At 27.5% G+C, this 13,395-nt stretch overlaps 1 protein-coding gene across 17 annotated transcripts in view; it reads left to right on the top strand.

Annotated features, from left to right (window-relative positions):
• Positions 1 to 12,341, top strand: part of LOC107436424 (plasma membrane calcium-transporting ATPase 2) — a 180,370-nt gene extending 168,029 nt beyond the window's left edge. For all 17 annotated transcript variants that reach the window (XM_087157571.1, XM_087157562.1, XM_087157572.1 and 14 more), the window contains 2 exons: positions 2,484 to 2,774; positions 8,727 to 12,341. In XM_087157571.1, the coding sequence (XP_087013697.1) occupies positions 2,484 to 2,774; positions 8,727 to 9,236 (801 nt within the window). In that variant the 3' untranslated portion in view covers positions 9,237 to 12,341. The remainder of the gene's footprint in view (positions 1 to 2,483; positions 2,775 to 8,726) is intronic.
• The last annotated feature ends 1,054 nt before the right edge of the window (positions 12,342 to 13,395 follow it).

The following is a 13,395-nucleotide window of genomic DNA, read 5'->3' as shown; positions in this document are numbered from 1 at the left end:
AGAGGTCTATTGTAACCAAACCCTAAATCATGATTAGCAAGAAAGCCCTATAGCTGAAATAAAATTCAGCAAACACCTTACAAGAACATCTTGCAGTTCCCAGGCCTTAATATAATGTTGCTCTAAATGATCAAATCTTTGAACAGAATAGACCTCACAATCGCAAAGTGTAGGTCGTGATATCTCGTCTTCAAGATGACAACCTCTGCAAAGAATATTAGTTTCAATACCCATATAGGTTTCTCCTGAGGATGCAGTGACCAGTGAGAAGACCAATGATCTTCCTCAAGCTGTTTCTGTTTAGCTTTAGATGCGCTTTTTGACGTGCACGGTTACAGTCACGATTCAGCTCCTTAGCTTGTCTCTGACCGTCTGTGTCGCGCCATTGCTCATGGGCAATTTTGCTGTAGAGCTTGAATATAGATGCCCTGAAAGAGAGGGGAGAAATTCTCAGGGCTGGTTCAGGGCCCCAAAAATTGCCTTGGAGCCAGCCCGCGCTAACTCATTTCCAGGAATACCTATATGTCCAGGTACCCAATGTAGGTATACCCTGTTATGGGTAGATGTGTCACAAAGGACCGAGAAGCATTCCCACACTAGCAAAGAGGTGAATTTACACCTTGACAGTGATAGGAGAGCAGCCTGACAGAACAGATGCGGATAGTCATACTTTGATATCCTCTGTCTAAGCATATCTTGCAGCACAAGATAATGGCATAGATCTCAGCCTGAAAAACAGTGGCATAACTCCCTAAGGGAGAAGTGAAGTTTGGAACCATTATTGGAGCAATAAATTCCTGCTCCTGATTTGAGACCTAGCCTTAAACCATCAGTGTACCATATAAGACATTTGCTTTTAAGCCAAAGAGGAGAATTAAGCCATTCATCTCTAGTACGGAAATGGATCTCGAAAGGCTTGTGAAAAGCAGATCTTAGTGACATATAATCACTAAGCATTCTGTCGCTGATATTACTTGTGAAACAAGGTAACCCCATGACTAGTGTATAATATGAATATCATACTACCTTAACAGTTATTTTTCTACTTAAGATTCCTCAACTCTGATGGGGGGAAAAATGAATGAACTTGCTGTTTGCCCTCACACAACTATGATGAAAATTTCTAAACTTCTCCTTTTATAGAAACTGATAATTTACTTTTTATTAGTATGTATTAAGAAAACTTTTTTTAAAAGTTAAAAATTATTTGGATTGTTTCGATTTTTAATCAAATTAATCACAACTCAAATTGATAAGGTTAAAATTGCTTTGAGGTTTTGATTTATATGAAATAGCTAGGGTCTATATTTCCTATAATCAATCTATAGAGAGCAAATATTATTTTTCTTACTCAGTGGTGCAACAACCTGAAATGGATTCCAAGTGACTCTTTGTTTTATAGCCAGTGGTTTCCAATGTTTTTAAGTTATTTTCAAAACAGTCCAACCACATGAGTTTAATCCACCCTTTGAAACCTTTTTTGATTGGTGAAGGACAGGGTGAAAAAAAATAAATTTGAATTGATAGTTAGAAATCCAAACCACAAAATAAATAAATATATTCATTCGTAAAAACTATTTTAATGTGTTATTTGGTTATCTAAATTATTGTCTATATTACCTATTTATCTAGGTGGTCTTTTCAAACCACAATGCATAAAAATCAATTATGAGATCAAAAGTTATTAAAAATGAAAATTGCTTTTTTTTATTTTGGGTTTCTTTTTCTCTCTCTTGTACAACATAATTTAGCTATCTTGTTTCTTTGAAGTGCAGGTGACTTGGACAATTATCATCATTCGTGTTTCTGTATAAATAAGCTAATTTGTTGTAAAGTTTTCATGTGGGCAAATGCTGCAAAACCAGGCATTATTTAATGTTTAAGCATTAATTTTCAACTTCTGTATTTGCTCGAAGCAAAGAAGGTAAAAATCAAACATACCATCTACTACCAAAAGATCCTTAATCTTACTATAATCTTCTACATAACTTGTATTTCCAGAAACAGTTTCTTGACTTAGACCATTGCATATTAAATTTATTTAATGCATATTTTGTCCTTAAGATTTTATTCATTTAGTTAAAAATGCTGACATGTAAGCACTGTTAGCATACTTTAACTATAGTCAGGACATTTTTAATAAATGGTTGTTAAAAACTATTTGTAAGTATCAAAATACCTGGTACTTAATTGAATCTACAAAACGAATTGGTTGAATTTTTGGTTTTTGGGCTTTGAAAGATATATTTCATTGAATAATCGTTTATTTATTGAATATTATCATTGATATATATATATAATAATATCATTGTATATTAGTTAATTTAAACATTTTAGCATAAGATTGTTTAAATTCATTTTATTATTTATTTTTATTGTTCATTTTGAATTCAATTAATGTTTTAAAGTAATTTTAAATAAATTTTAATTTATTAGAATGATATTTGATTGGTATATTGATAAAAATTGTCTCTGTCCACCAGGTCATCATCATCCAGTTTGGTAGCTATGCCTTCTCTACTGCTGCTCTTACCATTGACCAATGGCTTTGGTGTATATTTTTGGGATGTGGAACATTAGTGTGGGGACAGCTTATTACTACCATTCCTACGAAACGAATACCGAAGACATTCACCTGGGGCTCTGGACCTCCAGAAGAAATGGCAGGTAATGTTTCTCTGGTTGAAGATGGCAGCAGTGGCTCTCTATCTCAAGATGTGAAAAGAACAGGTCAGATACTATGGATAAGAGGTTTGACAAGGCTTCAAACACAGGTTAGTAAAAAAAATTGATATATTTTTCCTCCTCTCAAAGTTTAAATTATCTAAAATCAGTTCAAATTTTGAAGTATTATTACTGAAATATTCTTTAAAAGAATAATAATTCATGGTATTTAATACAGATAATTAAATTTATTGTATTGTTTTTAGAAATAAAACTCCAAAAATATGACCTTTCTTTATAATCAAATTTTTTATATAAGAAATAGTAATTCTTATATTTGTTACTTCTTGATTTCATTTCCTTACAACTTGTTTATAAAAAATAGGACAGTATACACTTAAACTATGTAGAGTAAAATTGATGCAAAAAAATATGAATGAAGCACAAATAAAAGTGTAGAAATGGACATTATAGTTTCGGTTTATAAACAACCTTCCTCAGCGTCTAAATACCAAAGACTTTCGGTGGTTAGATACTTAGCAAGGTTCTTATTTAATGTTTCTAGAACCAAGCCTATAGTGTATGTAAATTATTGTACCTTTTTTTGTGATTTATTCTACATTGCTCTGCTTCGATTTTATACCTTATTTAATGTTTAAGTAAGTGTTGGAAAATCTTTTATTCTTCAAGTAGCTTTAAATTTTTTATATACCAATTTTATTTGACCCAAAAATATCGGAAAGTTTTAATTATATCTTAGAATTAAGATAGATAGATTTTAAAATTAAATTTATTTAATGTTTAACAATACTATTCTTAATAATATTTTAACATTAAAAATTAAAAATTACATTTATTTAATGTTAAAACGTTAAGAATAATGATAAACGTTAAGAATAAAGATAAACGTTAAGAATACTGAAAAAGGTCTTAGATTTATCTATTTATTTATTTATTTTCTTGCATCTATTGAGCTGTTTTACTTTCTAACATCTTGTATTAAAACCATATGTATTGCACATTAAGTGCAAAATTTGATTTGACTCATGAAATTATTCAGTTACAGACACGTTTTTTTTTTTTCTTTTTTCTTTTTTTTAACAAGTTTTACATGTAAATATATTTTAATCATTCTTTGTTGTACTTTCGAATTCTTATCTCATGGTTAATACAGGTTTTACTATCTTTTAATTTATATTATCATTTTAGTTGGTTCCTATAGTACTTATTTATGTGCACTTATTTTATTATGAATACTCCTTCTTTTTTATAGTTTGAAATATGTTTATTTAAATGTTACAATGTTTGGTTAGTTTATTTAAGTGTTACATTACAAGGTGTTTTTTATAAAAATTTGAATTAAAACTATATATTTTACAAACCTTTATTTTACTAGTTTCTTCATTTACCAATTATGATTTCTATGCTTAAAAGTACTGAGACTTTATATTTTAATTAATTACATTTAGTCTTGCATGCCCTTTTTTTTACCCTGAAATATTGGTTTTTCATGATTTTTTGAATTTTAATGTTTCTATTTCCTCATTAAGAATTGTACTTATTAAATTATTTGTGCATTATATTATGGTATTTTTATTAAATACATTTTTATATCACTAAGATTTAAGTATTTGCTATTATTTTCTTTTTATTTTGTTATCATTTGATTTGTGAGAAATAATATTTCATTAAATTTTAACACTTCTGCAGTGTTCTCTTACTGTGCAGCACAAAGTCCTATTGTAGGATACTTTATTTAATGACTCATGATGAGTACAAACTTGCGTTAAAGCAGAATTTAAATATGAATACTATTTTTAATTTCTAAAATTAAAATTTCAAAGCAGTGCTTCTGTATCAAGTGCCTCTTACCTTTCACTAAAAAGAGAATCATGCTGTTTTAGAATAATTTTTAGCACATAGTTCTCTGGCTTTTTAATTTCTTGAAATTGGTTATTTTATCTGTTAAAATCTTTGCATGCTGATTATACACTTGGCCACTTTTTCTGTATTACTTTCCTTTAAATATTAATGTCTTGTATGAGATTAGTGTCGTGGTAGTGCATGAATTTCTTTATTCAAAATTAAACACAAAATAAAATTAGTAATACCATTTAGTGCTAATTAATATTTTAATTTAAAAGTAGTTTCCCTCAGAACAGTTTCTCTTGCTGTAAATTGGTAGTTTGTGTTTTCTCCATTTTATTTTTCTTGGTGATCCATGCATGCATTATTTAAGAATATATTATCTGTTTAAATATGTAGCAATCACTTCACTTTGGTTAGTTAATTATTAGCATGCAAGCATTTACAATTTTGTAAATATAGTATATCATAGTCAAAAGCTAGTTATTCCTGTTTAGCAAACAAAATTTTTTATCTGTATTAGCTTTTTAATTAATGTTTCTTAATTATGAGGCCAGATTATGAAATTTTTAAAATTTATTATTTTAAAATAATGTATTAATAATCTGTTAAATGTTCTATTTTATATTGTTTCCAACTCTTGATTTTTAACAACAACAAAAATTCTTATCTAAAAATTGCTAACATTTTATTTTATGTATTTATTTCTTATGAATTACGCTTTTAAGTTATTTTTAAAAAAAAAAGAAACTTATATAACTTTTTATCTTTAAAATAGATGTTTGATTTTTCATTTATACTTAAAGTATATTTTTTCTGTTAATATTATTTTCTGTGAAGTAAAAAGTTCATATGTATATAGAAGGTATGATTTTCGTTTTTCACTTATGTTTTAAGTGTAATTTGACTACTCAATTTTGAGAGAAAATGTTGTGATATCCAATAAAATGTAAACAATAAGTCTACTTTATCTTTAAAACTACATATAAAAGACACTACATGGTATAACTGCTTGCAATTAATTCTATGTATGCTAAAAAGCAGGTTGACACAGTGGGGCTGTGGAATTCTAGTATTGCCGCCTCTGCACCAGATCTTTCCTATGCACAGTGCAAGTCATTCTCACTTCATCCCATTGGATTTCCCATCACTTTCAAACGTACAACTACTGCAAAACACTTTGTCTTCTTTCAGTCTTCCTTTATACTGCTTATTTAGTTATAAGTAATGCCATCTAAATCCCACCTGTTTTATAAGTACAGTAGGGAACTGATTATCCGGAACTATCGGGACCATCGCTATTCCGGATAACTGATTTTTCCGGTTTTCTGAATCACTACAAAAAGCCGTTTTTTTTTTTTTATTGTTAAACCCAACTAAAAAAAAAATTTTTTTTTTTTGGAAATAATCTTAAAAAGAAGAAAAAACGATGGAGTAATACACTAATGATTATTTCCAAAATGATGGTAAGGTAGACATCTTTCGAAAAAGAAAGAAAAATCCTAAAGTCTTATGAGGAAAAAAAAAATAAAAAATTTTTAAAAAATGGCGGGAAAATTTATCGAATTTCGTTTCGGTTTTCTGATTTCCGGATAACGGGTTCTGTACTGTACCATGCATGTACTTTAATTTAAAGATTTATATTTCCCCCCCTTTTTTTTTGTTTATTTTTACGAAATTAATATCAACTTAAATTTAAATCTGTTTTCTTCTAACATTATTTTGACTTAAAAGAACAATTTTTATATGTTACATTAAAAATAATATAGAGAAATATGAATTAAATATGCAACCTAAATCTTGCAATGAGGAGTAATCATCAGTTGAAGTAATATAATGACAAGTTACATTTTTGTTTTGCTCAATAGTTTTTATAATTCACATTTTAATTGAAAAACACTGCGTAGAGAATAAAATATTTTTATGTATTTGGTTATTAAATGAAAATTAGAGGCATCAGTACTGTACTTATTTTGAAATGATACTTAGAAACAGTCTACAGAAGTGTTAACATTTGCAAATTTTGGCTTAAAACTCTTTTGCCCTATGCCTTGCAATTTTATTATTATTAGAACCATTACTTAAGATCAAGATTGTATGTAATCAAGAATGCATGTTATAATATTTGCGATCATAATTACTTGTGGATTGAGTTATAATTGTAAATTAAGATAATTTGAAATAAAATGTATTGATAATCGAATTCGCTCAAGTCTTATTTATATGACTAGTTACGCGATTATTTTCATAATCATTTGTTTAAAAATAATTACAGCAAAAAATTGGCTAGTTTAATTTATTATATTGATTTATTTAATACCATAACGATTAAATCTTTAATATGAAAATTTATTGCAACCATGTTAACACTTCATAACCAGTTTTTTCTTTCTTTTTACTTGTTTTCTAAAGCCAATATTTTTTCTTGAAAAATAATATCCAGTTAGTTCAGGCATTTAATAAGAAGTTAAGTTATAAGTAATGTAAAAAAAATGAAACTCTTCAATCTTAAAATTTTGTTGAATTTCCATTAGTTGGTACTTGTAGCAGGTAAGAAACAAATGGGTTTAGTGATGGCAATACTTAAACAGTTTTCTTCTTTAACAGCATGTTAGAATGCTAGTTTGCTACTAAGGAAATTAACAATAGCATGTCTTTGTTTAGTTTTTGTAATGCATGATTCACTTATGTATTAGTAAATGCATCAGTTAAATGTTGCATGCCTGTCTTTTATTTTTTATTCTTTTTTTATTTTTTTTTATTTTATTGCTTAGCTGCTATGAAGAAAAGAAAGCTTTTCAATTTTGTTTTCCTGAGTTAGCTGCTGAATTAATACTTAATTTTGCTCACTCGCATACATAAATTAAAGATTTTTTTTTCTAGACATATAACTTCAATGTATAATAATTTAATTGATTATCTCTCAAAACTAATTCCCAAGATTTTGAAATATTGTTAGCAAGAAATATATTAGTTCATATGAATTTTTTTCACTGTTATTTAAAAATGCTACTTAATGATCAAAATTTTACTAATTGTATTTATGATTTCAATTAAATGAAATGAAAGTTTTTCTTAGTATTACAAAGAATTATTGTAAAATCTTTTTTAAAAAAAGTAACTATTTATGTCCTAATTTCTTAATTCAGCTTTCTTTTGCATGTCCTAAGTATCTAATTTATTATTCGAATGTATTAACTGCTCAACCAAATTTACTTATTTTCTTGCACTTTTTACGAGCATGAAGCTATAAATTCTTAATATATTCACCCGTTATAACGCTTTGACGGAAGTGTAAAAAATAATTAAATTGTTTCTATCTATTAACTCACATTATAATCAAATATGCTAAAATATAGAAGTTCTACTTTTTAAAAAAAATCACTCCAGCTTTTCTTTTATAATTTTTTGTTCATTTTTTCCCCAAGAAATCCTAGTAAAGTAATATTTTTAATTATGGTATTTTTCTTAAATAATAGTGTACTTTTATAGGTTTATTAAACATATGCCACACATGTTTTTTATTATATTTACATAAAGTAAATAATTAAGTATATTACTGTTATCAATCGTAAAAATATATATTGCTCGCTTCATATATTTGACGTTGGTAATTTTGAAACAAAACATTTAGCTTTTCTCATGAATAAAAATATTATTCATATGATTTTTTTTCTATTTTTAAAATTTGGATTCTTTTTTTTTTAAATTGAACCTATTTCAAAATGAATTAAACAAGGTTATGTTTATTTATTTTCTTTCTCTTTTAATTTCTTTAAAAAGAATAGAAAGAATTATGAAAGGATCTATTCATATTACATCTTTAATGTATATATTTCAAACATAGTTGCAAACATTATTCTCTGGCTTTAGATCTAATAGATCTAGCTTTCATCAAATCGTATACTGTTCTCATTAGTATTTCAGAGGAAATAAGAAAATAACCTAAACCTGCATGGTGTGTTATTAGTAGATTAAAATTACTAGGAACTAGGAGTTCAAGAAATTCAATAATATAGTAGGCATGTCCATAATGAAATAATTTTGCTATAGTTATTAATTGGTAATGATATAGCTGTTTATTGACTTTTTGTAGTTTGCCTTGTATGTGCAGTTGTTGATTTTGTTCTTTTTTTGTTTGTGATGCTTGTTCCTTTGTATGTTTTTTTTCCATTTACTTTCTTTCCTCCCAACAGCTCAGAGTAGTGAGGGCCTTTAAGAGCACGCTGGAAGACATGGAAGAAAGACGTAGTGTTCATAGTTTACATAGCTTACACAGTTTACGTAGTTCCCGTAGTCACCCTAAGCAGCTCTCCGAAATTAGTTACATAGATGAAGACGTGAAAACCCCATCTCCCAATGACTATCCCTATGACATAAATGGTTCGCAAAAAAACGCAATATATAATAACTCAGTGCAGAACATGAACCACAACAATACCCAGTTTGTAGCTCCTCCTGCTAGCAATTCTCCCGAAAGTGAGACTGCACCACTGATGATTAGATCACCTACTCGTCAAAATCGGGCTCAGGGCACGTCTAGTAACTCCCCCACCACAGTGACTAGTATTACACCGGTCAATTCATCGTCACCATCTTCCAGCACTTCCCCAACTGCCACCATCAACAACCGAGCAACGAGTCCCGTCTCACATGGATATCAATTGCTTATCGAGGCCTCCAAAATCCACGAGACCAGCATCTGATAAAGATTCCACTAATTAGATTTTATTAAAAGCGTAAATAATATTTAGACTTTTCCATTTCAAGAACTTTTCTTTGGTGGAAAAGCTTGTGTGACCGGCCTTTCCAAAATGGAGCTCCATGGGGGGGAGTTAAAGGCCTCCCAGGCACACAACAAAGCTCCAAACTGATTGAGGTGTGTCAAAATATGCAATGAAGAACATTTAAAGACATTTTTTTTTGTGTTGGTTTCATTTATTTTATTTTGATCATTCATCAAATCCAGTTAGCCTTTTACGCATTCTTATCTGTTGCTCAGATAAGGAGGTAATTTTACAGTACATGAAATCAATACCATAGTTTGTTTTAAATTTTTAGGTCCTGAAACTTTATTAGATATTCTTTAGAAATATTTTGTGATTGTTTGAGACATACTGCCAGCATTTACTGACAAATGAACAAATGTTAGCATTTATCCTTTTTTTTTTTTGGTCATATTATTTCAACGAATCTCCTTTTTCAGCAGTTTAGTGTTTCATTTTTATGTTTAAAAAAAACTACCAGTTAAGATGGAAGTACGAGTACATGAAGAAGTACCCCTTAAATTTTTTAACTACTTTTTTCTCATTCATGTACTTGTAGGTAAGACATTTTAATCTAAATCATTATGTCAGTGAAATTAAATAAATGTATTTAATTAAATATGATTAAAAAAAATTCTTATACACATGCCAAATTTGTTCTCTTTAAAATCTTTATGTATTTTCTTTGCTTTTTCAAATTAGAAAATACTGTATTAAGCATTTAAGTTGGCAATCTAGGAATAATTTATTTAAAAAGAAAACTCTTCCAGATTGAAATGGTACCCATAAAATAAATTTTTGCATAACTTTATTAGGATAGGTCCCAAGTTTCAGAATTGTGAATGGACAAAAATTTACAGTTACTAATTTTTACTATTAAATCATTTTTCAAAATATCAAATTAATAATTAACGCTTATTAATTATTGATCGATTTCTACAAAGAACTAGTTTAATCAATATCATGTCCTTCTTTTCTTAATGAAACCACTATTTCATACTTGATATGGAAAGTGTTTTTTTAATGCAATTATAACCGTGCAAATCAATTTTAATATGCGCAGGTGTATGATTAGGCTCTTAAAATACTATGATATATATTTTATAATACCAAAATAAAGATCTTCTTGGAACTTTAAACATTCAATTTAGCACTAATAATCATATTAAACAGTAAAATTGTTTTGTTTTCTTCTTGATACTTGAATAAATGCTATCAAATGATCTTTAACTGTGTTTATTATCTTGGCACTTACACATTTGCTCTTTAGAAGTGCCTTTCCCACCAAATAGGTTTTTGCTAATTTAAGGTTTTAATTCTAAATACGTTTTGTGCATAATATAGAATTATCTTTATATGCCAAATTATAAAAAACTAAAAATATCAAAAGCTTTTAATTGAAAGTATCGCGGCTTGAATCGCTATGCAAATAATGTCTAAATAGTAAATATTTGTTTTTTAAATACTCTGATGACTATATTAGCATTTGAACATAAGAAAAAAATGCCTTTGAATTGTAATTTGATACCCATTATCTAAATGTGCTTATTTTATTATACACAGGAATTTCTGGAATTTCTATGGCAAAATAAAATTATTAAATGCATTTAAATTGCAATGTATTGTGAAAAGTTAATACTCAACTTAAAAAATTTTATTTTGAATCTCATAAGCAAGATCATAAATTTGAAACACTTTAAAAAAAATAAGTTGTTTTTTGTCCTAATAAGCTTGCTAAGTAAAGTACTTGTGATTGTATGTAAAAAGAAAGAAGATTTATTGCATTTATCTGAAAAGTAACTCATAATCCTACTTAATCTTCATCTATTTATTGTTGAACATTTTTGAGGTTTTTAAAGCTGATTTTTTTTTTTAATATTTTGCATATGGGTGGGCATTGGAAAAAAAATTTTTTTTTAAATTTTAAAATCAATAAGTATTTATATTTTGTGTAAATTCAGTTGTATGACACCACTGTAGATGAAGTCCCTAATAATAGTTAAGGTAAATGAAAACGAAAACTATTGATACAAATTTTTCCCAGATGCTTTATACTTAGCTGTAAATTCTTGATAGTTTGAATATTTAGGAAAGTAAAAGTGAAAAGTATTAATTCAAAAATTTTCCCAGATGCATTATACTTAGCTGTAAATTCATGATCACTTAAATGTTTAGAAAAGTTAACACAAAAACTATCAATTCAAATGTTTCCCAGCTGCATTATACTTAGCTGCAAATTCTTGATCATTTAAATGTTTAGAAAAGTGTGGTAGTAGAAATCGATGCACACATTTTAACCAATGTTGATTGCGGGTTCAAAATCGAATAAAAGCCCCTTTTTTATGTGACAGAAAATGTTAACTATCAACAGAATTACATGTGTAAATATGTATGCATGTCAGAGTATCATATCTATCAATCATGAGCTTTCCTCTTATTTTAAAAAAAAAATGAAGAAAAAAAAGTGTATATAACTTATACCAGTGTAGCTGAAATTTTCTGAAGATCTGAAAAACTTTTGTGATATGCAATTTCTCTGTTATTGGAAAGTATTTTTGTACTGTTAAATTTATAAAATCATTTAAGACATTAAAAAAAAATTTATTGCACCCTTGACATAAATTTTGGCGATGCAGTATTTATTGACAGTTAGCTTTGTATGTTGATGTGTGAAAAAAAAGTGAACAAAGTATAAAATTATGCAGTATTTCTCTCATGTATTTGGTAAAAAAAAGTTTTTTTCAATTTATATTTTATTGCTAAAGTTTTGTTTTTAAATTTATATCACAAGAACAGCTTTGGCGCAATATTAATTTTCTAAATTAATTTTGGCGCACTTTTTGTTAAATCTTTTTTTTTAAAGAAAAATAAATTATATGCATTTATATTTGTCATCGAAAAAATGGTTTTGTATGGGAGTATTCAGTCATAACAAAGATTTGTCTTGTGTACTATAAAAATTAATAACGGCTAATGCATTTTTTACTTACTGTATATTGTGATATGATTCTCTGATTGAATAAATAAATCTGTTATTTGCTGACATTTTATTTACATCTGTATGTGATATGAGAGGAGGAAAAAACTAGTCTACAGATATAAAGCTTTCCTGCTTTTCGTTTCATTAAATTACCTTTATTTTTATTTATATATTTTTTTAATATTTTATATGCCTATGGCTTTATTATTATTTTTTAAAGGAAACTATCTGAATAGTAATGTAGTTTTTAAAGTTGATTAATATGATGCTTTAATTTCTTCTTCAGTAGTTCGGAAACTGGCATTTTTGCATAAAAGTTTTCCTAACATGCTCCAGAACATTACTTTTTTTAATTAATATAGAAAGTATTCGTGATATGTGAATTTTAGTAGCTGATTATTGGGTGCAAAGTCTATAATTAGAGAAAGCATAATGTATAGCAGAGAAAATATATTATATTTCTAGAAAGAAAAAGTATAAGATGTTAAATTTTTTTTAAAGATTTTGAAGTAATTAAGATCTCTAAAATAATATGTTAAAAAATTTGCAAATCTATAAGTTAAAAGCATTCTTAAAAGAACCTTGTTTAAATTTTTAAAACCAACATCTATCTTTGTTAATTTAAAAAATTTTTTTTACTGTAATTCAAAGTTTTAAAAAAAGAGTGTCTAAATTTTATCTTCTAAGTTTTATTTCAAAATTTTTTTAATTTCTACTTTCTTTTGTGTTCCTTTAAGAAAAGAAAAATAGTCTGCACAGTAAAATAAATAATCTATCACACAAGTATTTTATATCACAAAACTTCATGCAGTTAAAATTAATTGTTATAATTTCAGATATGAAACTTTAATGATGCCTGACTACAAGCTTTCTACTATAATACAGTAGAGAACCGATTATCCGGAACGATCGGGACCATCGCTATTCCGGATAACTGATTTTTCCGGTTTTCTGAATCGCTACAAAAAGCCGTTTTTTTATTGTCAAACCCAACTGAAGAAAGAACAATAATATTTAGAAATAATCTTAAAAAGAAGAAAAAACGATAAAGTAATACACTAATGATTATTTCTAAAATGATGGTAAGGTAAACATCTTTTGAAAAAGAAAGAAAAATCT

Source organism: Parasteatoda tepidariorum, chromosome 2 (genome assembly GCF_982258835.1).
Source record: "Parasteatoda tepidariorum strain Cologne lab strain chromosome 2, Ptep-v5.0, whole genome shotgun sequence".
NCBI lineage: Eukaryota > Metazoa > Arthropoda > Arachnida > Araneae > Theridiidae > Parasteatoda > Parasteatoda tepidariorum.
The sequence above is the reverse complement of the archived record's forward strand: the minus strand, read 5'-3'. Positions and strand labels throughout refer to the sequence as shown.